Genomic DNA, 27,120 nt, shown 5'->3' with positions numbered 1-27,120 from the left:
GTGGACGGTGGGGACTGGGTGCTGTCGCCGCTGTCCGGCCGAGGCTCGCATCACCTCGCGCCGTCCTGAAAGGCTTGGGGAGCTTCCGCCACATCCTCTGTCGCCGTGAGCTCCGCCGGCCGCGGCAATCGCATGGTGGTCGACCCGGTACCCCAGAAAGCGGGCAATGGTGAGTGTGCGGGGCCGGGAGTCGGGAGAGGGGGGCGGGGGGACCGGCTGGAACCGGCCACGGCTGGACCTGGCTTCCCCGCGGTGAACTCCGGAGTCGGGGGACCCGAGGCCGCGGATGGCGCGGCACGCAGCGCGGGGCGGCCCGGCCGCAGGGACCCATGCCATCCTGTCCCGTCCCTGCGTGGCCGCGTCCCCCTCAGATCGGGCGATGACCACAGGGAGGGTCATCAGGGGACGGTCATGCCTCGGTCTCCCAGTTTCGTGCGCGGGAGGTGCTGTGGTCTATGGGGTCCCCTTCCCTTTCTCCCTGGGGGGACCCAGTGTCCCCGCACTTTTCCAAACATTTGGGGAGTAGGGTCTCAAAGTCACGACCCTGTGCCCCCAGCCTAGCTCTTCATGGGACTGGCAATAAATGCCTCAATTTCCAGATCTTTCCGTGTTTTCTGAAACGCCATCTTTCCTCTCCAGTTCAGAGCATCATTATTAACTATTTGTTCTCCGGGGTGCATTTCATATTACGCAGTATTTTATCATTTACCCACAGAGCCATGGATGGCTCTTTTTAAAGACTTGTCTTTTTGGTCCATGGATGTTTTACTTAAGAGGAGAGCCAAGACAAACCACCTGGAATACGTCGCATGAAATCCCTTTGCCTCTTCTCTCAGGGTCTTCCCTGGGCATCGACATCCTATGGGAAGTCCTTTGGTTGGCGGTTCCTCCTTGGAGACTTCCCTGAGTGTTGTCTCCTGTCAGTATTGACCCTATGTGAGTTTGTGACTTTATTCACCTTTAAGCCTGCATGTTTCAGTTAAGTTAAAATGTTTTTAACCAGTAGATCTCCAAAGTATGAAATTTTACAAAGAGGCAAGAAAGGGGTGAATTTCAGGGGGAAAAAATTCCATTGTTACATTTATTACAAATTTTGTTTCCTTTATTTTCCTTCCCATGAGCCGGTGTGTTAAGGCCCAGAGATTTGTCCTTTTAGGTGATTTGAAATGTAGTATCAGGACTTAGACTTGCCGTACCTAGAAGTGTGTTCAATTATGATTGTTTCCAAACAGTTTCTTGCCATGGAAATTGTAATTAACATATTTATATTTTTGAAGGAAGTAGATGTTGGTGTGTTCTTTTTGTTTTACTAGAAAAATCCTTACAGTTTTCTTTCCTCCCTTATTCATAAACACCAGGTTTGATTTTGTCCAAACACTAGGCTTATCACATTTGAGGTATTAGTGGTGGTTCAGAGCAACTTGGTAGGAAGCAGAAGCCTGAGGTCAGTGTTTCTAAGGTAAGGACTCCCCCTTGAGCCTGAAAAGGGAGGTACTTGAAGGCCCAGCCGGTTCTTCCTGGAAAACACCACAGAAGGAACTGAGAGAAGCTAGAGAACCAAGGAAAGCTGGGATGCCTGTGTACATGGGGGATGGGATTACAGGACAGGGCAGTGCTGCTCTTCCTGAGGTGGCAATTGTGGTTTCCTTGTGCCTGTTTCTAGACATGAGCTTGAGCTTTGCGTGTGCAGTGTAGGTGCACTCAGAGTAATTCTGTACATTGAGAAAGTCTGTGAAGGTCAGGAGGTAGGTCTTCTGGACCAAGTGTTTGTGAATTGGGGAGTTCTTTGGAGTTAGATCCTTACACCGAATCTGGCCAGTAGTTTCTTAACTTATGTCAATGGAACCCTGAGAGAGGAATGTTCCATTAGGCCCTAAGAGAGTTGTGTACAGAGCTCCCAGACTTCATTCCTGGGGCTCCAAGTGTTCCTCCCCAAACCTCCTCTCTGACTGTAGAGGTTGTATTCCAACAGGTGCCGTCTGGACCACAAGCTGGGAATATGAAATTTCCTTCTGAACTGTGGAAGCAGGCTGCTTATGTCACCTGATTCAAATATTTGCGTTTCTTTCCTTATATATGTTTGTATATTGCATTTTGTAACCTTTAACTTTAGGTAGCTTCCCTCAGCCATGTGTGATACTGTTTGCTTTGTGAGAACATGACATTTTTAGTTATTGGATTTTGAAAATATGGGTCGATTGAAAGATATAGTGGAAGTAATGGAAAGAATCCTGGAACCAAACAATGTTGGTTCCCTTTAGGCAAAAGGTTCTCAAGAGGCGAGATGGGGGTATTTGAGGTTCTCGGGTAGGTTTTACATTTTAGGTCAGGTTTTGTGTTTGTGTGTGTGTAGGGGGAGCTTTGGAAATTTGAATGCTGTAATACTGTTAAAGGTTAAGGCAAATTAATTCCTCTTTTAATTGATACAAGGAAAACTACTCAAAACTTGCATAAATCTTTGATAATTCCCATACATTTCATGTCTGAAGGCCAAATCTCTAATGCATTATAATGTGCTACTTAATCCTAACCCCCCCAGTGAAAGTTGAAAGAAGAAACTATGGTGCCTTTTTTTTCTTTTTCGTGTTTTTTATTTAATTTAATCTTTTCAGTGTTCTAAGATTCATTGTTTATGCATCATACCCAGTGCTCCATGCAATACGTGCCCTCCTTAATACCCACCACCAGGCTCTCCCAGCCCCCTCCCCCCTCCCCTCCAAAACCCTCAGTTTGTTTCTCAGAGTCCACAGTCTCTTATGGTTCCTCTTCCCCTCCGATTTCCCCCAGCTCCCTTCTCCTCTTCTCCCAGTGTCCTCCGTGTTATTCCTTATGCTCCACAAGTAACTGAAACCATATGATAATTGACTCTCTCTGCTTGACTTATTTCACTCAGCATAATCTCCTCCAGTCCCGTCCATGTTGCTACAAAAGTTGGGTATCCGTCCTTTCTGATGGAGGCATAATACTCCATAGTGTATATGGACTGCATCTTCCTTATCCATTCGTCTGTTGAAGGTCATCTTGGCTCTTACTACAGTTTGGCGACTGTGGCCATTGCTGCAATGAACATTGGGTACAGATGGCCTTTCTTTTCACTACATCTGTATCTTTGGGGTAAATACCCAGTAGTGCAATTGCAGGGTCATAGGGAAGCTCTATTTTTCATTTCTTAAGGAATCTCCACACTGTTTTCCAAAGCGGCTTCACCAACTTGCATTCCCACCAACAGTGTAAGAGGGTTCCCCTTTCTTCATATCTTGTCCAACACTTGTTGTTTACTGGATTGTTGATTTTGGCCATTCTAACTGGTGTGAGGTGGTATCTCATTGTTGTTTTGGTTTAAATGTCCCTGATGGCTAATAATGATGAACATTTTTCATGTGTCTATTAGCCATCTGTATGTCTTCATTGGAGAAGTGTCTGTTCATGTCTTCTGCCCGTTTTTCAACATGATTATCTGTTTTTTGAGTGTTGAGTTTGAGGAGTTCTTTATAGATTTTGGATATCAGCCCTTTGTAGTGTCATTTGCGAATATCTTCTCCCATTCCGTGGGTTGTCTCTCTGTTTTGTTGACTGTTTCCTTTGCTGTGCAGAAGCTTTTGATCTTTTTTTTTTATTATTTGTCAGAGACAGAGGGAGAGAAAACAGCGAGCACAGGCAGACAGAGAGGCAGGCAAAGGCAGAGGGAGAAGCAGGCTCCCCGCCGAGCAAGGAGCCCCATGCAGGACTCGATCCCAGGACCCCGGGATCATGACCTGAGCCGAAGGCAGCCGCCCAACCAGCTGAGCCATCCAGGCATCCCAGAAGCTTTTGATCTTGATGAAGTCCCAAAAGTTAATTTTCGCTTTTGTTTCCTTTGCCTTTGGAGACATATCTTGAAAGAAGTTGCTGTGGCTGATATCAAAGAGGTTACTGCCTCTGTTCTACTATGGGATTCTGATAGATTCCTGCCTCACGTTGAGGTCTTTTATCCATTTTGAGTTTATCATTGTGTATGGTATAAGAGAATGGTCAAGTTTCATTCTTCTATACAGAGCTATACAATTTTTCCACCAACTGTGGTGCCTTTTATTATGCAAAGAGATTTGAAATTCTTTTTGTTTCTCATGGCTTAAACTTTTATAAATACTCATTTTTTTAAAGATTTTATATATTTATTTGACAGAGAGAGACACAGAGAGAGAGGGAACACAAGCAGGGAGAGTGGGAGAGGGAGAAGTAGACTTCCAGCTGAGCAGGGAGCTTGATGCTCGATCCCAGAACCCTGGGATCATGACCTGAGCCAAAGGCAGACTCTCAACGACTGAGCAACCCCGGCATCCCTATGTTTATTTTTCCTAATATGTATTTATTTTAAAGCGGGAGAGCATGCGTGCATATAACCGGGGACGGGGGGGCCAGAGGGAGAGAGGGAGAGAGAGAAAAATCTCAAACAGACTCCCTGCTGAGCACAGTGCCCAACACTGGGCTCAGTCCCACAGCCTGGAAATCACGACCTGAGCTGAAATCAAGAACCGGACACTCAGGTGATTGAGCCCCACAGGCACCTCATAAGTGTTCATGTTTAAAGGATGAAATCTTAGAATGGTTTCCTATGTAGAAAAAAGTTTTCATTAAATTTTAAAAAGCATAGGAAGGTTATTCAAAAGAAAGGGTATTAAAAAGAGAAACTATGGTTTATATATATTACTGTTTACCTTAAAAAATATATGCAAGGGTTAGCAAAAAATGTAAAATATAGTCTAAGGAGACTCAGTGCCAGAACACCCTGGTCTACTCCGAAACTCTGGCTTCAGCCACCCCCAAAAATGAGTGTTGATCATTTCTTGAGCGTCCTGTTAGTGTTTTCTTTATATGTCTTTATATGACATAATATATATGTCTTTATATGACATTATATATATATATACAGTCTCTAGATATGTATTTAGATATATTTAAATTTAAATGTATATTATAAATATTATATAAAATATATATTTATGATATATTATATTTATATTATTCAATATATTATATATTTCAATATATTTTATTAATTTAAATATATAAATATATATAAAGACTATATGTATTCTATATATGTAGAATATATATAGTCTTTATATTCTATTTAATTATATTTAATTCTAATATATAGAATGTATATATATTGTCTTTACATGAAGACAAGCTCTTGCAAATGTGCGTTTTTCCTAACCACGATTTTCTCCTTGTATGAGCAGTCAGGTTCCGTATTTTGGATGTTTGCTCACAGTTTAAGTTTCCTCCTTCCCTCTTTGTCTTCTGCCTCCCACTGGATCAGGCTAATGAGAAAGTCTAAGTGGTGTCTCCTCTAGAGATGGCAAGAGATTCAGATCACACTGGCCCCTGCCCCGGGCAAGGATTCTGGCCCCAGCCCCACCCCCCAGCCACAATGAACCCCAGACCAGGCTCTTTTCACCGCTTTCTGAAGCCCAATCAGAGCTGCTTGAAGGGCCAGCCCTCCCCTCCCCAGAGACATTTATTATGTGATTTGTAAACCTTTTCCTACCTTCTTGCTCTGTGTCTGTGTGTCCCGGTGCCACACTGACCCCAGTCTCGACGTGGGAACCACATCTCCGCAGGTGACCGTAATCACTGGCACCGCCGGCCACGTCCAGGCAGGACCGCTAGGCTGTGGCTCCGCTTCTCTTGCTCTCACCTGCTCGCCTGCGCTGACGCCTGATGGTGGCATGTTCCGCGGGCGCTCGGGGCTGGGGAGCGCGTGCTGTGACCTGTGCTGCCCCGTGTCGCATGGCTGACCTTCCCACGCCTCCGTTCTCTGTTCAGCCTACCAGACTCGGGGGTTTACACAATCCCCAAGTATGTGTGAGCAGGAGTGTAAGAGCGAGGCCCTCCTTACAGTGGCCCAGGACGATGTGTTTGCTGATTCATGTCTGCGGTAGGGTGACACTGTGACAGAGCCTCGGTTGGCCCCACACACCTAAGGGTGGAGTGGCAGAGGGGACTCTATCCTGTCCAAGAGGAGGGCCCATGGGTGGGGTGGGGGGCAAGGGGCGTCACTCCTGAAGTAGCGGTCACCGAGTTAGAGAAAGAGGAGAGGGCAGGGTAGCCAGAAGCCTGTGGGCTGAGTCCACACCCCTAATCACAGGGACCCTTCAGTCCCTCTGTGCCACCCCTGACTCCTGCAGCAAAGATCTGGAGCATCAAGTTTAAGGGACACACTCAGGGTCCCCCTGTGGCATAGCAAAGGCCTTAGTTCAAACTTGATCTGAGTCCAGGGTCATCAAGCTCAATAAAACAACCAGCGTTCATGCGGGAGGCTCCAGGCCCTGCCGGCACTGCTCTGAGGCTCCCGGGAGGAAACAATGTACAAATACCCAGGTAGAGAGCACCCCGCTTCCCTGAAGTATACCCAGTGATGGACAAAAACTAAACCGGAGAGGAAGCCGAAGAAAAGAGTGTTGAAACTGATGCAGAGAAACTGGCTCTGAAGACCCAGAGGGGGTCCCACAGGACCAGCCAAGAGGGTCCTTGGTTATGCTTAGGATAGAAATCAAATGTAAGCCCGCAGCAAGTGAGAGCAGAGTTTATTGAAGATAGAGAGCGGGGGCAGGGGGCGCCTGGGTGGCTCAGTGGGTTAAAGCCTCTGCCTTCGGCTCAGGTCATGATCTCAGGGTCCTGGGGTCCAGTCCCGCATCGGACTCTCTGCTCAGCAGGGAGCCTGCTTCCCCCTCTCTCTCTGCCTGCCTCTCTGCCTACTTGTGATCTCTCTCTCTGTGTCAAATAAATAAGTAAAATCTTTTTTTTTTTTAATGTTCTATTTATTCAATGCAGGGCTTCATCCCAGGACCCTGGAATCATCACCTGAGCTGAAGGCAGACGCTTAACCAGCTGAGCCATCCAGGGACCCCGCGGGTCTGAGGTTCTTATTGAGAATGCTGGTTTGATGTACATGTCCTGTCAGGCGTCTGAGAACTGGCCCAGTGAGCATGAGTGCCCTGGTGTCCTCCATACCTCATGTGTGCCTTGGAGCCAGGTGTCTTGGCGGCAGGGTATCTGGAGTCAGTGGTCTTTGAAAAGGTGTACGATGACCCCTCTAGGCCACTCCTTAGATGTTATCTGTTGTACTGGAAAACACCAAAGAAATCATTAACTCCCTGGTCTTTACAAGGAGGACATACATTAAGGCATGTGTAAGGGGGTGCCTGGGGGACTGAGTCTGTTAAGCCTCTGACTCTTGAAGTCATCTCAAATCTGGATCTTAGGGTCCTGAGTTCAGGCCCTGTATTGGAGGCTATTTAAAAAAAAAAAAAAAAAGCCTTCTGGGGCGCCTGGTGACTCAGTGGGTTGAAGCCTCTGCCTTTGGCTCCAGTCATGATCCCAGGCTCCTGGGATCGGGCCCTGCATAGGGCTCTCTGCTCAGCTGGGAGCCTGCTTCCTCCTCTCTTGCTGCCTCTCTGCCTACTTGTGATCTCTGTCTGTCAAATAAATAAATAAAATATTTTTAAAAAAAGAGGCTTTCTGCCTTCGGCTCAGGTCATGATCTCAGGGTCCTGGGATCGAGCCCCACATCGGGATTGAGTCCCACATTGGGCTCTCTGCTCTGCGGAGAGCCTGCTTCCTCCTGTCTGCCTGCCTCTCTGCCTGCTTGTGATCTCTCTCTCTCTCTCTGTCAAATAAATAAATAAAATCTTCTAAAAAAAAAAAAAAGAAGCTTGTGTAAGGCAGGGGTGCAGGTACTAGCAAGAATAGAAGCAGGAAAATTAGCAAAGGAAAAAAATCCTTTTTTTGTGAGGTCCCTTCAGTATTCCTGTCTCAAAACCAAGGTCTGCAATTTGACCAATTGAAAATTCAACATATATTAAAATAATGTATGTAACAAAAAAGATAAAAATACACTCCTTCATGCTTTGGGCCTCTACAACAACGGGCTCTATAATGCATTAATTTAGGAAACTATGCAGATAGCCAATACTAAGGTTCAACTTACAGCTAAAGCTGGGGACCCGACTATACTTAAGCAGGGCACCCCTGATAAACTTAAGGGAGTTGCTGAATATAATACAGAGAACAAATAAGCACGTCTCAGAACCACGAGAACTGTGCTCTTACCTAAAAATCTCTCGTGGTCCTAGCACCCATTTTCTTCATTTTTTTTTTATTTTAAAGATTTTATTTATTTATTTGAGAGAGAGAGAGAGAGAATGCACAGAGAGAGGGGGAGAAGCAGACTCCCCACTGAGCAGAGAGCCCAGTGTAGGGCTTGACCCCATGACCCTCAGATCATGACCTGAGCCTAAGATAGACACTTAACTGACGAAGCCACCCAGACGCCCCACACCCATTTTCTTTAAATATCCCATACTGAACAGAGAAAGACTGAACCCACTGTGTCTTATCTCCTTTTCCTCCCCTCTCATGCTCTCACTATAAATAAATAAATAAAAATCCTTACAAATAAATAAAATAAAATCTTACCCTCACAAATAAATAAATAAAATCTTACAAATAAATAATAAATAAATAAATTTTATTTATTTATAAATAATAAATAAAATCTTAAAAAATAAGATAAATTAAAAAAATAAGATAAATTTTTATCTCTCACAAATAAATAAATAAAATCTTAAAAAAAAAACCTTTAACAAATATTTAAATTTTGTTTTTGGCACTTCTAAATTGTACTAACAAAATGGGACCCCACCGACCTTCCTTCACCAGCCCCCAGTTAAATTACTTAATCCGACCGAACATAAATTTTTTTTGTGAAGATTTTATTTCTTTATCTGACAGAGAGAGAGAAATCACGAGTAGGCAGAGAGACAGACAGAGGTGGAGGGTGGGGAGCAGGCTCCCTACCGAGCAGAGAGCCCGATGTGGGACTTGATCCTAGGACCTGAGCTGAAGGCAGAGGCTTAACCCACTGAGCCACCCACATGCCCCGACCAAACATAAATTAAACAGAAATCCAAACCATTGATTGAAAACTCCTTTTTTTAATGAATAAGCGGCTGTTCCCTCTGGTTCTCCTTTTAACAGCCTTATTTGGCCTCGTGTTTAAATCTGGAAAGAGTGAATGACACGTCAGAGTGGATTCCTGCAACCTTGAGGCTGCGTCTACTCCTGATGAATCCCTATTCCCAGTCCCCACTGTAGTGGAAATTCATGACTCTGTCCATTCAGCACCAGATACATTTCCTGCCGTCAGAGACTTGAGCAAGTTGGATTTGTTCAGTGCCCGTTTCAGCCTCCTGTCAAGTGCAGTTGGTTTTCACCTCCCAAATGACATGATGCACCTCTTCCTGGTTACCTGCAGGGGGTGTCCAGCTGCAGCCTGTGCGCTCAGCCTCTGCGAGCGGGATCTGACCTGCACCCACCTTGCTCCAGCATCATGGGTATGACACCACACTAACGACAGCCTCTGCTGAGGATATTTGGGACATAAAGATTTTGATAAAAAGAATTCATAAAGGGGCGCCTGGGTGGCTCAGATGGTTGAGCATCTACCTTCTGCTCAGGTCATGATCTCCACGTCCTCAGATTGAGCCCCACGCCAGGCTCTAGCCCCGCATTGGGCTCCCAGCTCAGCGGGGAAGCCTGCTTCTCCCTCTCCCATGCTTGTGCTCTCTCTGTCTCTCTATCAAATGAATAAGTTTTTAAAAATTTTTCTTCTTAAGCGGCGCCTGGGTGGCTCAGTGGGTTGAAGCCTCTGCCTTCAGCTCGGGCCATGGTCCTGGGGTCCTGGGATCGAGCCCCGCATTGGGCTCTCTGCTCGGTGGGGATTCTGCTTCCCCTTCTCTCTCTGCCTGCTTCTCTGCCTACTTGTGATCTCTCTCTCCCTCTCTCTGTGTGTCAAATAAATAAATAAATCTTAAAAAAATACTTTTTTCTTTTTAAAAAAAGAGCTCCTAAAAAGGGGCTAGCCCATTGTCATATGTATGATGCAATGCCCTGCCTCCTTGTTTAAATTTTTTTTAAGATTTTATTCATTTATTTGACAGAGAGAAATCACAAGTAGGCAGAGAGGCACGCAGAGAAAAAGGGAAGCAGGCTCCCTACTGAGCAGAGAGCCCAATGTGGGGCTCGATCCCAGGACCCTGGGATCATGACCTGAGCCGAAGGCAGAGGCTTAACCCACTGAGCCACCCAGGCACCTGAGTGGCTCAGTTGGTTAAGTGTCTGATTTGGGCTTAGGTCATGATCTCGGGGTCCTAGAATGGAGCCCTGCATAGGGCTCCTTGCTCAGTAAAAAGCCTGCTTGTCCCTCTCCCACTCCCTTTGCCCCTTCCCTTTTGCTCTGTCTTTCAAAGAAATAAAATCTTTTTTAAAAATCTTAAAAATTATTTGGTAATCTGGAGCCTGTTCCCTCCTTGACACCGTGAAGTAACTGCTGTCCCTCTCAGCAGCCACCACACTGGCTAGATTCCTTTGGTGTTGTGGCCGCAACATACTCTGCTTAAAATCCTACTTGACCCTATTGCTGCTGTTACTTGTAAAACGGTCCACCCTGACTAGGAACCCCCATGACAACACGGAAGGCTCTGGGCTCTGATCCGGTTGCCACACAGCAGGCACACCTGGGAGTGCCCCCAACACTGTTCCACGACAGGCCTCAGTGACCTCTCCTCAGGCCTCCTGGGGTTGCCCTTGATGGCCTTACCTTGTCCGTGGGCTTCTGAGGCAAGACGTGGCCCCAGGCCCCAAACTGTGCCCGTCCGTCATCAGTCCGTCACCTTAGCACTGACCAGCAATGGCTTCAGCTACGTTTGTAGACTCTTGGGTGATTGTGAAGAGATGCTCCTTCGTGGTAAAAAGTCGGGGACTCTTTCCTCCTAGACCTCTCCAACATACAAACCAAGGTGACATTTGTCTCCACGTGCACTGAGGTCCCAGTGTGAGTCCTTGCCTGGACACGCCTTACCACAGCAGAGTTCTAGATGCTACCGAGAGCAATGAAGACACTCATGTCGCTTCTCCGAACACACAGTGGCTGGCTGTCCGGAAGGCGTTCAGTGGAAATTTCTGTTCTCCCCTGTCTCTGGGTTTAGGCCTCAGAGGGTGCCATATGGGTCACTGAAATAAATTCAGATCAGTTGAATAAACGATGGCCTCTTTCAGTCGTCAATCATCAGGGATGAATATGAACGCCTCTGTCTTCTTTTTATTTTTTTCCCCAGGCAGACTTCTCTACAGCAGTTTTAGTTTTACAGAAAACTTAATCAGAAGAGGGGGGCGCCTGGGTGCCTCCATCGGTTACGCATCTGCCTTCGGCTCAGGTCATGGTCCCGGGGTCCCAGGATGGAGCCCTGCATGTGACTCCCTGCTCAGTGGGGAGCCTGCTTCTCCCTTTCCTTCTGCCCCCTCCCCATTTGTGTGCTCAGGTACGCACATGTTCTCTCTCTCTCTCAAATGAATAAATAAAATCTTTAAAAAAAGGAGGGGGGACAAAGGGTTCCCACATAACCCTCTTGCCTTCATATAGTTTGCCCTATTTTTTATATTTCGCATCGCTGTGCTATAGTTGTTATAGTCTGTGAGCCGGTGCTGATGCGGTCAAGTCCTTGGTTTACAGTAGCCAGTTTCTGTGTCACACAGTCTCTGGGCTTCGGCAGCATCAAATGATGTGTGTCTGTCATTTCTGGATCGTGTCATCTACTTTCCCTTCCCTAAGCACTCCCTGCCATCCATTTAGTCATTCCTCCTTCCCACCCCCCAGATCCCTCGCAACTGTAGCTCATTAACTGTCTCTGGTTTGGGGCTTTCCGGAATTATGCTTGGAACCATGCAGTGGGTAGTCTTGCCATAGTCTCTGCTTTCACCTCGCAATAGGATTTTGAGGTTATCACACGTCTTTCTGGCTTGATACCTCCTTTCCTGTTACTACTGAATAATATTTCATTATATGGAGGTCCCAGTGGTTACTTTTCCATTCACCTATTGGAGGATACTTTAGTTTCATGTAAGTCTTGGCAATCCCGAATAAAGCTCTTATAAACACTCGTGTGCAGGTTTCTTTATGAAGTTTTTTTTATGAGTCTATAACTCATTTGGGGTAATAGGAAGGATAGTGACTGCTGGATAGTATGGTTAAACAAATAGGTGGTTTTTTAAGAAACTGCCCACCTCGGGCACCTGGGTGGCTCAGTGGGTTAAAGCCTCTGCCTTCAGCTCAGGTCATGATCCCAGGGTCCTGGGATCGAGTCCCACATCAGGCTCCCTGCTGAGCTGGGAGCCTGCTTCCCCCTCTCTCTGTCAAATAAATAAATAAAAATTTTTTAAAAGCTGCCTACCTCCCAAAATAGGCATACATTTTCCATTCCCATCAGCCATGAATGAAGGTTCCTGTTGCCCCACATCTTCACTATTATTTGTTTTTTTTTCAGTGTCTTGAATTTTTGCTGTTGTAATAAATGTCAGGCTGTGTATCATTCTCTCATTCACAATTTCTAATGACATGGTGTTGAGCATCTTCTTATATGCTTAATTACCATCTCTATATCTTTGGTGAAGGGTGTGTTTACATCTTTCTCCCATTTTTTTAAAAGATTTTATTTATTTATTTATTTGACAGAGATCACAAAGAGGCAGGCAGATGGGGAGGGAAGCAAGAGAGCCCGATACGGAACTCGATCCCAGGACCCTGAGATCATGACCTGAGCCGAAGGCAGAGGCTTAACCCACTGAGCTACCCAGACGCCCCATCTTTCTCCCATTTTTTTAATTGTGTTGCTTGTCATACTGTTCTTGTCTTAAGAGTTCTTTGGACATTTTGGATACTAGCCCTTTATCAGAGAAGTGTTTTGTGAAGATTTTCTCCCAGTCTGTGGCTTCTGTTTTCCATCTCTTAATTTTCACAGATTGGGTTTTCATTTTAATGAAGCCAAACTCAACTATCTTTTTTCCTTTCATGGATTTTGATTTTGGCGTTCTATCTGAGAAATAATTACCAAACCCCAGGTCATCTAAATTTTCTTGTATGTTATCTTACAGGAATTTTTTATGTATCTCTGAGTCCGTTTTGAGTTAACTTTTACGAAAGCTGTAAGCTCTGTATCTATAGATTTTATTTCATGTGGATTCTGCTTTTCCTGGCACTTTTTGTTGAAAAGACTGTCTTCTATATTGAATGGCCTTTGTCTTTTGTCATAGATCAGTTGACTATATTTGTTTAGATCTATAGGAAGGCACAATTTTTCCTTTTCTACATTAACCTTTTTTAAAAATTTTTATTTGTTTATTTGAGAGAGGGAGAGAGAGAGCGTGAGAGTGGAGAGGTCAGAGGGAGAAGCAGACTCCCCGCAGAGCAGGGAGCCCCATGCGGGGCTCGATCCTGGGACTCCAGGATCATGACCCTGGCTGAAGGCAGTCGCTTAACCAACTGAGCCACCCAGGCGCCCCGCTATGTTAACCTTTTATCCCTTCAGCCTTACTCTACTCTCTTCTAGTTCAAAGGACTTTCCTTCTTGTTGTGGATTGTTTGACATTTGCTCCTTAGTCATTTTTATATGTGTCAAAGACAGTTTTTATTTTTTACTTCCCATTCTGTATATTTTTTTAAGATTTTCTTTATATGACAGAGAGAGATCACAAGTAGGCAGAGAGGCAGGCAGAGAGAGAGAGGAGGAAGCAGGCTCCTCAAGGAGCAGAGAGCCCGATGCAGGGCTTGATCCCGGGACCCTGGGATCATGACCCGAGCCGAAAGCAGAGGCTTTAACCCACGGAGCCACCCAGGCACCCCTGTATGCCTTTTCTTTCTTTTTCTTGTCTCCTTATATTAGCTTTGACTAATAGAGATCATGGCAGCTTCCAGGGGTTGAGGTTGAGGTCCTCCGAGACCGCACGCACACACCAGGCTGTTACCCACGCTTCTGACCTACAGATTAGAATTTCTGTCAACCCCCTCCAACTCAGGAGGGCTGCCACAAGTCCAGGTTGTGACTTGTTCTGACTGGTGATAAATCAGAGCTTCCCACAACCTCCTCCTTGGCTCTGTTTTGATGAATACTAATTTGCTAGAGGGGCTCACAGAACTCAATGAAACATTGTACTTACGAGATTGACACTTACTATAAAAAGTTACAACTAGGAATGGCCAGATGGAGGGGATTAAGGTGTGGTATAGGGAAAGGGCTCAGACCTTCCGTGTTGCCTGTCCCGTCACTTTCTTGTGCTCTCCAGCCCCATCCTGTTAGGTTTCTGTGGAGACTGCATTACATAGGCTTGATTGGTTAAATCACTGGCCCTTGGCCACTAATTCAGTTCCAGCCCCTGGGCCCCCTGAAGGTCGGGGGTGGGGGGAACTAAAAGTTACAACTTTCCAATCAAATAGTCGGCCCCCTTGGCAACCCAGCCCCTTCCTCAGGTGCTTTCCCAAAGTCCCTGCACTAACATAGCACCAGCCCCTTCATCACTTCCAGCCCTTAGCAAACTCCAAGGTTTGGGGTAGATTTTGAGGCCAGAACTGTGGAATAAGACCAAATATGTATGCAAAATTTATTTGGTCATTCAGACGACCAGATTGCGCTATTGGAGTCTTTGTGAATTTTCCATGTGAACTTGAGAAGAATATGTATCCTCTTTGATGACGTATCCCACAGTTTTCAACTAAATGCAGTGATGGCGTTGCCCAGTTAAACTGCGACTTCTCTGATATTCTTCCTGTGATCTGATTACCAATAAAAGGTGTTGAAGTATTCAACTCTAATAGTGGATTTGTCTGTTTCTCCTTGCCGTTCTGTCCATGGGAAACTCATGTATGTTGCCACGTTATTATTCACATAAGCAGCGTGGAATGCTGTGTCTCCTTGGAGACTTTTTTTTTTTTTTTTAAGAGAGAGCCTGAGTTAGCAGAGGGAGTTGGGGGGATGGGCAGAGGGGGAGAGAGAGAGAATCCCAAGCAGGCCTCACGCCCAGCACGGAGTCCGATGGGGGACTCAGTCTCTCAACCCTGAGACCATGACCTGAGCTGAAATCAAAAGTTGGACGCTTAACCAGCTGAGCCACCGGGGGTAAATACAAGGAAGACATTTGGTCTTGAGCACACTTCCTGGCAAAGATCCCTGAAGACCTCAGCATCCCGAGCGGTAAGGGTGAGAGAGCGTGTTTGGTTCTAATGAGGCATTTCTTGGTGGACTCCTACATAGCTTCAGGATGGGGATTGGATGCCAGAAACGCCAGGCCTTGATGGGAAGTTTAGAACTTGCAGCCCCAGTTCCCAGCCTCTGGAGAGGGAAGAGTGGTTAGAGATTGAGCTAATCACTCCGGCCTACATAATGAAACTCCTATCAAAACCCTTAAAGAGGGGCGCCTGGGTGGCTCAGTGTGTTAAGCCGCTGCCTTCAGCTCAGGTCATGATCTCAGGGGCCTGGGATCGAGTCCCGCATCAGGCTCTCTGCTCAGCGGGGAGCCTGCTTCCTCCTCTCTCTCTCTCTCTCTGCCTACCTCTCCATCTACTTGTGATCTCTCTCTGTCAAATAAATAAATAAAATCTTTAAAAAAAAAAAAACCTTAAAGATGGGACTTCTTCGAGGGACCCCTTCTTCGAGGGGTGCCTAGGTGCCTCAGTTGGTTAAGCAACTGCCTTCGGCTCAGTTCATGATCCTGGAGTCCTGCGATCAGGTCCCGCATTAGACTCCCTGCTCAGCAGAGAATCTGCTTCACGTTCTGACCCTCCCCTTCTCATGCTCTCTCGCGCGCTCTCATTCTCTCTCTCACAAATAAATAAAATCTTTTAAAAAAATTAAAAAATTAAACAAAGATGGGACTCTGAGAACTTCCAGGTTGGTGAACCCATGAAGGTGCTGGAGGCAGGGGGAGGTGGGGACAGCTTGTGGGGAGAGAACATGGAATCTCCAAGTGATCCTGCCCCCCTCACCCCTGCTCCCATTCTTTCCCCTATGTATCTCTTCCATTGGGCTGTTCCTAAATTGTTATCTCTTGTCATAAACCAATAATTGTAAGTCAGGTGCTCTTTTTTTTTTTGAAGATTTTACTTATTTGACAGAGAGATCACAAGTAGGTAGGCAGAGAGAGGGGGGAAGCAGGCTCCCTGTGGAACAGAGAACCTGTTGTGGGGCTCAGTCCCAGGACCCTGAGATCATGACCTGAGCTGAAAGCAGAGGCTTAACCGAGCCACCCAGGCACCCCAGTCAGTGCTTTCTTGAGTTCTCAGAATTGTTTTAACAAATTATCAAACCTCAGGGGTTTCAGAGGCATCTGTGGATTTGTAGTCAGCTGGCTGGAAATGTCAGTAGACGAGGCACCCCATTTAGGCTGGCATCTGAAATGGGGAAGTTCTGTTGTAGTGAATGCTTAATCTGTGAGTCTGACGCTTAGTGTTAGTACTGAGTTGAACTAATGGCCACATACTGGGGGAATCAGAGTTGGAGCCGTGGTGTTAGAGGAACCGTCACACACTTCATGTCAGGAAGGAAGAATCCTGTCACTATCACAAGTATTTCTCTGTCCTCCACCTCCTCAGGTCCACCAGGTGCCAAGAAAATCCCAGTCAGTCATGCTCGCATAAAACAGATTTTGAGGGACGCCTGGGTGGCTCAGTTGGTTGGACGACTGCTTTCGGCTCAGGTCATGATCCCGGAGTCCAAGGATCGAGTCCCGCATCGGGCTCCCAGCTCCACGGGGAGTCTGCTTCTCCCTCTGACCTTCTCCTCGCTCATGCTCTCTCTCACTGCCACTCTCTCAAATAAATAAATAAAATCTTTGAGAAGGAAAAAAATAAAAAATAAATAAAATAAAATAGATTTTGAGGGGTGCCTGGGTGGCTCAGCCATTAAGCGTCTGCCTTTGGCTCAGGTCACGGTCCGGGATCCTGGGATCGAGCCCCGCATCGGGCTCCCTGCTCAGTGGGAAGCCTGCTTCTCCCTCCCCTACTCCCCCTTCTTGTGTTCCCTCTCTCACTGTCTTTCTGTCAAATAAATAAATAAAATCTTTTTTTAAAAAAGTAGATTTTGAGAGGAAAGGCCTGGTAAAGAACAGAATATTTTGGACATATTTTTAATTGACTACTTTTTGTCTCTCTGACTTTGGAAGCAGTAGTTTCCCTGTGACCTCAGTTCTCTGATGGATCTAAGAGAGTTGTTGATTTTAACATGTGTGGGTTTTTTTCCTATGAGGACAAGAATACCTGCGTCTAAACTCCTTACATGGCTGACCTAAAACCAGGAGTCTCTGACATTTTTTAATGTTTGTCCGCTGACAGCTTTCAGCCTTCATCTCTCCTTTCCTCCATCTCCGTACAAGGGGGCAAGACAGCCTAACTGTTCACTGCCTTGGTGCTGGCAAGATACTCGGTTCCCTGAAGGCCCTGTCCCTGTACCCAAAGCCCCACCCTAGCCCACTCCCAAACCGCCATAAAAAATCCAACCAGCTTCCTTTCCTTGCTTTCTCAAGGCACTTCTGCCCTGGTCGAGAGGCCTGCCCTGCCCTACCTCCACTGGGCACTTGCATTATGGAAGAAATCTTTTCATGCCCTCTTGGCCTGTGTGTGCGGTCAGTCTGATCTGAGTCAGATCTTGGGTGGGCGTCTGCCTTCCTCTGTGGGTGACTATTAGAGCTACAGAAAAGGTAACCTGGTGTATATATTGCAATGCATTTTACTTACTTATTCTGTTGATAAATCCTTCACATCTTTCCCTACCAGTATGTCTCACCCTTTGTTTTTAAGAGCTATGTAACCAATTCTTTCAAAATAAACACTTGTTACCAGTTTTTGCTGCCCAAATCTGTGAACTAGAATTCAGATTTCTATATCACAGCACCAAGAATAAAAAATAAGAACTTCAGGGCGCCTGGGTGGTTCAGTGGGTTAAGCCGCTGCCTTCGGCTCAGGTCATGATCCCAGGGTCCTGGGATCGAGTCCCGCATCGGGCTCTCTGCTCAGCAGGGAGCCTGCTTCCCTCTCTCTCTCTCTCTGCCTGACTCTCCATCTACTTGTGATCTCTCTCTATAAAATAAATAAATAAAATCTTTAAAAAAAAAATAAGAACTTCATACTTCTCCAAACTTAATTCTTTAAATGTTTATCATCAAATATATTCAGAAAATGATACATATAATGCTCTATGGGAAGATTTCATAGTAATAACAATATAATAGTAATAACATCTTTGTGATCATCATTATTTATAAGTGGACTTGGACAGGTTTTGTCTCCTGAGACTCCTGACCTACCTTCTCTCCATCCTGCACCGTGAATGACCTCTGACTTGATGCTTTAATCTCCCTAACCTTTGCCATCTTTTTTTTCCCACTAAATGGTATTCTTTTAGTTTTACCTTTAGATATATGAGTATAGGGGGGGCGCCTGGGTGGCTCAGATGGTTGGGTGTCTCCTTTGGGCTGGGGTCATGGTCCCAGGGCCCTGCAGTTGAGCCCCACATCAGACTTCCTGCTCGGCAGGGAGCCCGCTTCTCCCTCCCTCGACTATCCGCCCCACCGCTGTGTTCTCTCACTCTCTCTGTCAAATAAATAAAAATAATAGATTATTAAATAAGTAAATAGATATCAATGAAATCACATTCAAAATGTGTTTTGGTTGGTTCTTTGCAATGGTATGTTTCGTAAACGCTTGTATCTCGAGGCTGCGAGCCATCCAACTTACTCACCCGTTGCTTTGCTTTTGGTATTTGGACTTTTTCAAATTTCATTTTTACTCTCATTAAAAATACATCTCCTTTCTTTCTTGTGTCAGACTCCCAAGTGCAAATACACAATAAATTCTCTGGACATTGGAGGAATATTGTAGCTCGTGATCAAATTCAGATTTTGACAGGAAATGGCAATGGAGCCTAGAAGTTGATGGTTTCCTCCATTCATGCATGATTTATGTGTTTGTTGACTGGTCATCCACACCTGGAGTTATTAAATTAACTAATTTTTATCCTCCCATCCAAGTACTAACCAGGCCCGACCCTGCTTAGCTTCCGAGATCAGACGAGATCGGGCGCGTTCAGGGTGGTATGGCCGTAGACTAACTAATTTTTATCCTAATCAGTATGAAATGTAATGTGCTTGGCCTTTTTTTTTTCTCTTATTACTTAGCAGAGAGACTTTTTTTTTTAAAGACTTTATTTTATTTATTTGAGAGAGAGAGACAGTGAGAGAGAGAATGAGCGAGGAGAAGGTCAGAGAGCGAAGCAGACTCCCCATGGAGCTGGGAGCCTGATGTGGGACTCGATCCCGGGACTCCAGGATCACGCCCTGAGCCGGAGGCAGTCGTTCAACCAACTGCGCCACCCAGGCATCCCGCAGAGAGACTTTTTTTAATATTTATTTTTTTAGAGAGAGATGGCACAAGCAGCAGGGGCAGAGAGAGAGAAGGAAAGAGAATCCCAAGCAGACTCTGCACAGAGTGTGGAGCCCTACGTGGGACTTGATCCCACAACCCCAAGATCACGACCTGAGCCAAAACCAAGAGTCAGATGCTTAGCCTACTGCACTGTAGAGGCACCCCCAGATGGACTTTTTTTTTTCATATATGGTCTTTCATCTTCCTGTTTAAATACGTTTTGATTATTTTCTAATTTTTAAACTGTTCAGTCTTAACTCTGCAAACTATTTTTTAGTATAGTTTTTTAAGATTTTATTTATCCATTTGACAGAGAGAGAGAGAGCACGAGCAGGGGGGAGCAGCAGGCAGAGGGAGAAGCAGGCTCCCCACTGAACAAGGAGCCCAATACAGGACTTGATCCCAGGACCCTGGGATCGTGACCTGAGCTGAAAGCACACGCCCAGCCAACTGAGCCACCCAGGCACCCCTAACTCTTTAGTATTGCGCGTTATTACGGATATTTTCTTCTACCTTGTTTTTTAATTTCCTTAGTTTGATTATGAATTGTTCAGTCTCTTGTTTGAGGTCTTACTCTTTCCCTCTTATCAGAAAATTCTCCCTATTTTTGGGTCAATGAAGCATTTATCTATGACTTCTACAAGTGCCCTAGTTTCATCTATAATGCATTGGCCATTTTCCATGGAATAGAAGTGAATACAATGCATTTTTCCAGGTAGATAATAGTTTGTCTTTCTGGGAGCGCCTGGGTGGGTCAATCAATTAAGCATTTGCCTTCCGCTCAGATCATGATCCCAGGGTCCTGGGATCGAGCCCTGCGTTGGGCTCCCTGCTCAGTGGAGAGTCTGCTGCTCCCTCTCCATCTGCTCCTCCCCCTGCTCATTCTCTCTCTCTCCCGCCCCCCCCACTTTTCAAATAAATTAAAAAAAAATAAAAATAAAAAGGGTTTCTGATGTCTGCCACTGTACAGATCACAATGTCTGATCTGCCCTTGACCAGATTCCAGAATTTAATGCTGGCCCATGGAAGATGCTTTTCCTTTCTCTTGGTCTGTTTTTCTCTCTGCTAATACTGTGCTGTCTGGAATGCAATAGTTTAAGAAACTTTGATGTGTATTAGGCAAGCCACCCCTTTGTTCTTTGGAAGACCTTTTTTCCTCATACTAGGTTTGGAGGAATAGTTTTTGTTGACCCCTAAAATGTCTGTTTTGGGGATTGATGGGATTTTATAGAAAAACATTTTGGGAGAGGAAACATCTTGGGAAATGGAGTTGTTTCTAAGAACATGTACCATATTTTCACTTTTTTCATTCTTTGATGCTCAATAAAAATGTAAATCTTTTTTTGGGCACCTGGGTGGCCCAGTCGGTTAAGCCTCTGCCTTTGGCTCAGGTCATGGTCCCAGGGTCCTGGGATGGAGACTCACATCAGGCTCCCTGCTCATCGGGGAGCCTTCTTCTCCCCCTGCTTGTTCTCTCTTTTGCCAAATAAAATCTTTTTAAAAATTTAAATCTTTTTCTATTAGGATCATTAAATATCATCCATTTGTTTTGTTTAGTATTTAATTAAATTGGTTTGGCCAGGAGGGGGGGCAGTGTCTGACTGGCTCAGTTGGAAAAGCTTGTGCCTCTTGATCCCGGGTCATCAGTCTGAGCCCCACATTGGGTGTCGAGATTACTTAAAAATAAATAAACTTTACAAATTATAATATTAGTAAATTTGTTCTGGAGGAAACCAGATGCAAGCTTCAAGGAGATGTCACCTCCTGTTGTACTCCATAGGAAGGGTTCAGTCCCCCAAGCGACATGTTGTGACAGCACATGTAAATGTTATCTTCCCAGGAAGCTTATTTAGAGACTCAGTGCCTGGGTCACACAGGCATCCCCTTCTGTGCATAATGAAAATTCAGACTCTCAGAGTGAAAACTAGAGTTTGGGATGTATCATATTCTTTGCATAAACTTTGGCTTAAGTTTATAAATTTATAAGCTTTTGGCACACTGAGTCACTCTCATCAGGCTGGTGGGCTCCGTCTTACATCTTGGCTCCCAGATACCAACCAAGGACAAATACCATGGGCAGGCGTTCATAAGGATCAGAAATCCCATGCCTGCTAGTAGTGTCCACTCCCTTCTGCACACTGGGTCGTGGGACGTTCTGTGAGCAAGTGCGCGTGTCCATTATAGAAAGAGTTATTAGAGCCCACCCAGGGAGCTCATTTTACTTCGTGGATCTACCAAGAAGCGTGAGTTTCCCCTCTCTTTTCTTAACCAAATGGGTGAACACTGTCATCCCAATTACTGTGTGGGACCTGTTATCCCCTGCATATAGACCTCTGTGGGTTAATCATCTTTTTCAGAGACCAGCATTTAGGGGAATGAATTAGCTGCGGGCTATGCAGGCCAGGAAGTGAGGCAGTCCTATCCTGTGCCATACCTGAGGGGACAGAAGTGAGAGAAATGGAAGAGCGGCCTCCAGAGCAGGTGGTTGAAAATCACTGCCTCCGGAAACTGGAGAAGGGAGGTCTTCTGTTCTCTTGGAGGAAAATGCCGCTGAGCCCTGTATGTGTTTTACAGCAGTGGGCACACTTGCCACCAAAGCATGTGGCTTTCAAATGAACTTCCTTGCAAATTGTAGCTTTTATCCCATTCTGCACGCTCAGCAGGGCTGGAGTACACCATTAATGGTTCTGGAAAAGCTCTTCTAGCCTCTTAGCCATCCCAGTAGATGCGCGTGTAAATGCTAAAAGTTGGTGAGCGACGGCTCTGAGGCCCATGAATGTAGGGAGTTTTGTAGAGTTCTAAGTTGTGATGCCTTCTTTTTGAGCTGTAGTTTCTGGGTAACTCCCTCGCCCCCTGAAATGGGACAAATAGAAAGGAGTAACTCGGTTTCTGACAAAAATTCTTATAGACAAGTTAAAATTAATACTCTCTGCTAGGTATGTTCATTCAACCAGTGGCATCCAACTACTTCTTATGGCCTGGAGCGCTTCAGGACAATATGGCCAGCTGGTCCTGGTTATACATTGGATCCCCACAGGCCCTCTGGCCTTACATGTCTGGCAATGGACATAGAAGGAAAAGCTCCCCATGGTTCACTGTGTTTTTACACAATAAAACTTCATGAGGATGTGACCCTGCACTTTGTGGAGTGCTGTGTGATACGGTGGCTAATAAGGAAGGAGCTGAGTTTTTTTCTCACAAGGAATTGGTGATCTCAAAATGCAAATGTTTCTTTCCTTTGTATATCATTTCTTGCATTCTCTGACATGCCTGGGATGCTACCATCAGAGAGCAATAAGATTTGAACATAGTAAAAAAGTAGAAATAATTTTCGTGTGTTCATGATGTTCCTAAATGTATGAGAAATGATTACATATAGAGAGTGAGAATTCTGATGACCAAGTCATAGAATTTTTTGAGATTACAGAATCATGTGAGCTTCTTACGAATTGACTATAGATTCCTAGTGCTGTCTCATCCGTCCTCCTCTGCACATATGTGGGATGTTTTAGGACCCAGTGGCCTTTGAGGATGTTGCTGTCAACTTTACCCTGGAGGAGTGGGCTCTGCTGGATCCTTCACAGAAGAAGCTCTACAGAGATGTGATGCGGGAAACCTTGAGGAACCTGGCCTCAATAGGTAAGGACGACACCTTACTTTGACCTTGTCCATTTGAGGACAAATGTTTCTCGCCCATCAGCATTCTTTGAATTGGAATGGGAAAAGGAATACGCCAGTAACTCAGGCATGGTCAGAACTCATCATGGACTTGTAATAATTCTTCTATAACGTATTGTTTTTTTCTGGGTTTTCATTGTAGGGAAAAAATGGAAAGACCATAACATTGAAGATGAGTACAAAAACCAGGGAAGAAAACTAAGGTGAGTAGCACTCATGGTGGAAAGCAGCATCCAAGGGAATCTTTGTATGTTATGAAAATGCAAAAGCAAGCCTAGCTTCAGATGTATTTCCTTCTAGAAAATTTTCATCAAAAGTGTTTTCTTTTTTTTTTTAAGATTTTATTTATTTATTTTACAGAGAGAGATCACAAGTAGACAGAGAGGCAGGCAGAGAGAGAGAGAGAAGCAGGCTCCCTGCTGAGCAGAGAGCCTGATATGGGACTCGATCCCAGGACCCCGAGATCATGACCCGAGCCGAAGGCAGTGGCTTAACCCACTGAGCCACCCAGGCACCCTCAAAAGTGTTTTCTTAAATGTGACACATCCTCAGTGTTTTCAAAAATAGTTCATTTGGAAATATTATCCAGAAACTCCGTATGTGACTGTCACTGTTTTCATAGAATAGTTATGGTTGAGCCCTCTTGTAGAATACGCATTTTCTAACAATTCAGACAAGACAGAAAAACCTATCCTTTTCCCCTACGTGTAAATGATAACAATGTAATTCTGGTATTTACTAATAGATGGGAAATCACAATAATACACTTCTGGTGGTTTTTTGGTTTTTGTTCTACAGAAGTCATACGGTAGAGAGGTTCTGCCAAAGTAAAGAAGGTAATCAGTGTGGAGGAAACTTCAGTCCTATTCCAAATCTTAATCTGAACAAGAAAACTACTGAAGTAAAACCATGGGAATGCAGCGCGTGTGGAAAAGTCTTTATGCGCCATTCATCCCTTAATAGGCATAAGCGATCTCACACTTCACCTAAACCATACAAGTATCAGGAATATGGAAAAAAGCCTTATAAATGTAAAGAATGTGGAAAAGCTTTCAGTTATCTCCAACCTTTTCAAAAACATGAAAGGAATCACAGCGTCGAGAAATCTTACAAATGTAAGGAGTGTGGGAAATCCTTTAGGTATCGTCAGTCTGTTCGAAAGCATGAAAGGACTCACACCGGAGAGAAGCCCTATCAGTGTAAACAATGTGGAAAAGCCTTCAGATATCATCAGACCTTTCAGACACACGAAAGGACTCACACTGGAGAGAAACCCTATCAGTGTAAGCAGTGTGGGAAAGCCCTCAGCTGCCCCAGTTCCTTTCGAAGTCATGAAAGAACTCACACGGGGGAGAAGCCCTATGAATGTAAGAAGTGTGGGAAAGCCTTTAGTTGTCCCAGTTCCCTTCGAAAACATGAAAGAACTCACACTGGAGAGAAACCCTATGACTGTAAGGAATGTGGGAAAGCCTTCATTTCTCTTGGAAGCTTTCAAAGACACATGATAACACATACCGGAGTTGGACCGTACAAATGTAAGGAATGTGGGAAAGCCTTCAGCTGTCCCAGCTCATACCGAATACATGAACGATCTCACACTGGAGAAAAACCCTATGAATGTAAACAATGTGGCAGAGCCTTTAGTTGTTCTAGTTCCTTTCGAACACATGAAAGGACTCACACTGGAGAGAAGCCCTATCAATGTAAAGAATGTGGAAAAGCCTTCCACTGGCTGACCACTTTCCAAGTGCATGTGAGAACTCACACTGGAGAAAAACCCTATATATGTAAGCAGTGTGGGAAAGCCCTCAGTTGCCCCACTTCCTTTCGAAGACATGAAAGGACTCACACTGCAGAGAAACCCTATGAATGTAAACAATGTGGGAAAACCTTCAGTTCTCCTCTAGGTTTGCAAATACATGGAAGAACTCACACTGGAGAGAAACCCTATAAATGTGAGGAATGTGGGAAAGCATTCGTTTCTCTCACAAGTTTTCGAAGACACATGATGACACACACTGGAGATGGACCTTATAAATGTAAGGAATGTGGGAAAGCCTTCAATTGTCCCAGTTCCTTTCGGATACACGAAAGGACTCACACAGGAGAGAAACCCTATGAATGTAAAATATGTGGCAAAGCCTTCAGTTGTTCAAGTTATGTTCAAGTACATGAAAGAACGCACACTGGAGAGAAGCCCTATGAATGTAAGGAATGTGGGAAAGCTTTTATTTATCGTACAACCTTTCGGGGACACATGAGGGTGCACACTGGAGAGAAACCCTATAAATGTAAAGAATGTGGGAAAGCCTTCAGTCGACCCAGCTCGTTTAGAAGCCATGAAAGAATTCACACTGGAGAGAAACTTCTGGAATGTAAACATTGTGGGAAAGCCTTCAATTGGCCCACATCCTTACATAAACATGTGATGAGAATGCACACTAGATAGGTACATTATAACTAGAAAATACAGGAGAGTTTTCAGTCTTAACAAATACAAGGCCATGTAAAAACACCACTGGAGAGAAATGCTATAAATGAAAGCAACAGGGGAAAGTCTGATATAAATTAATTCAAGTATAGTACTCCAGAGAATTCGCTACATGAAAGAAATGCTTCAAAATTAAAAATAATGAATTGCATTCTGAAACTCGGTCTCCAGACTGTGGCTTCCAGTTGTTGCTTTTCAGCTGGACACTGAGTCGAGACAATTCTGTAACCACTGTTTAAGCAATAGTACATACATAAGCTTAGTAGGTAGCGTTTTTCCTTGAATCGGATCATAAAATTTTTGTCTTTCCCTTTTGAAGTCTGTTGGATCAATGGATGAGTTAAAGTGTATTTCTAATATGTAAGGAGGGCTAATTTTTTTATATTTTTTTAATTGTTCAGTAAGTGAAGGGGCCAAGGAATAATGACATTTTGGTATTTGTTGACATTTTCCTATTGACCTCATGTCACAGGTACTGGATATTCCTTATCCATTATAAATAGTCCTCCTTTCATATGAGAAAAGATTTCCTTCTTTTTCTTTCATCAAAAGAGACTTATTTTCCTGGCTAATAAGTAATTGGCGTACATTTGTAAGTATGCAGAGTTTATCATAGGGTATTATCTCATTAGAATCGCTGTTTACTTAATTTCCTTTTATTCTTTGTCATTTCTCCTGTGGGTTTGGATATTACACTTTAAGAGACCTGTGATCAAACAAACAAACAAACAAAAAACAATGTAGAATTGGAGATGGCTCTCCTGGAATGTGCCAGGTCAACATGGGTAATGTTTTGACCTAATTTTCTAGAATCTGTTCTCTTTATAGTTTCCTATTAGAATTCACTAATAGCCTCACTTGCATGAGATTTGGAAGGCAGAAGGGAATAAGGCCTTCATTTTTGGAGTTACAGTACAAGTAGTGATAGAGACCAGAGGCGTTTTCCACACGCCTTCTAGGCCATTCTTTGCCCTGCCAGTCAAGAGTATCTTCAGTACCGCCACCAACTACTTGACTTCCATTTTCTCAGAGCATAGGTTTCCACAGATGTGTCCACAAGTTCCACAGCAGAGTTCGATGCCATTTGGATTTTCTCGCAAGCCATCCTGTGTCCACAAGGCAACACATGTAGACTATCATGGTTGAGAATGTCCTTTAAAGCGCTGACATCCTTCTTCTCTGGATTGTATTTGTATAAGGTCTAATACATGTAGTGAGCATCTAGTCCTGGGTTCCTCATTCCACCAGCACAGCTACAGTGATGCAGTCAAAAGGAACCCTGTGGTAGTGTGTTTCTCTACTGCATTGTACAGTGACTTCTGTGACCCAGTCCTTTCTTGTGAGAATAAACACCTTCCTCTTACAGGCAAACTGTGGGTTTTTCTCATTACTCACAACTGAACCTAATTCTTCAGTACATTTTCAGTTATGTTTGTATGTGATTTACATTTCTTTTATCAAACCAACATTTCTGTACATGTTCCTTTAAAATCTTATTAACTGCTGTATACTAACAAATATTATTTTCTCCATTTTCTGGTAGGATATATTAAAACATGCCATTGCAATTGTGGATTTTCAAATCAACTTGTAATTTTGTCATTCTGGGCCAGTATCATCATGTGCATACAAGTTAAAGTATTTTTTCCTCAATTTTTTT

The 27,120-nt window shown here is 44.5% G+C and overlaps 1 protein-coding gene and 1 pseudogene across 1 annotated transcript; one reads left to right on the top strand and one right to left on the bottom strand.

The window, feature by feature from the left end:
- LOC122909696 (zinc finger protein 709-like) lies at nucleotides 1-25,396 on the top strand. The gene is given in 5 exon segments (XM_044254128.1): nucleotides 1-169; nucleotides 22,804-22,930; nucleotides 23,112-23,172; nucleotides 23,768-25,265; nucleotides 25,268-25,396. Coding segments are annotated over 5 exon segments (1,725 nt in total). The 5' UTR covers nucleotides 1-166; the 3' UTR covers nucleotides 25,304-25,396.
- LOC122910839 lies at nucleotides 18,844-18,974 on the bottom strand (annotated as a pseudogene).
- Nucleotides 25,397-27,120: the final 1,724 nt, after the last annotated feature.

The sequence above is a fragment of the Neovison vison genome, chromosome 6, assembly GCF_020171115.1.
Source record: "Neovison vison isolate M4711 chromosome 6, ASM_NN_V1, whole genome shotgun sequence".
NCBI classification, from domain to species: Eukaryota; Metazoa; Chordata; class Mammalia; order Carnivora; family Mustelidae; genus Neogale; species Neogale vison.
Note: the sequence above shows the minus strand (reverse complement) of the source record. Positions and strands in the feature narration are given on the sequence as shown.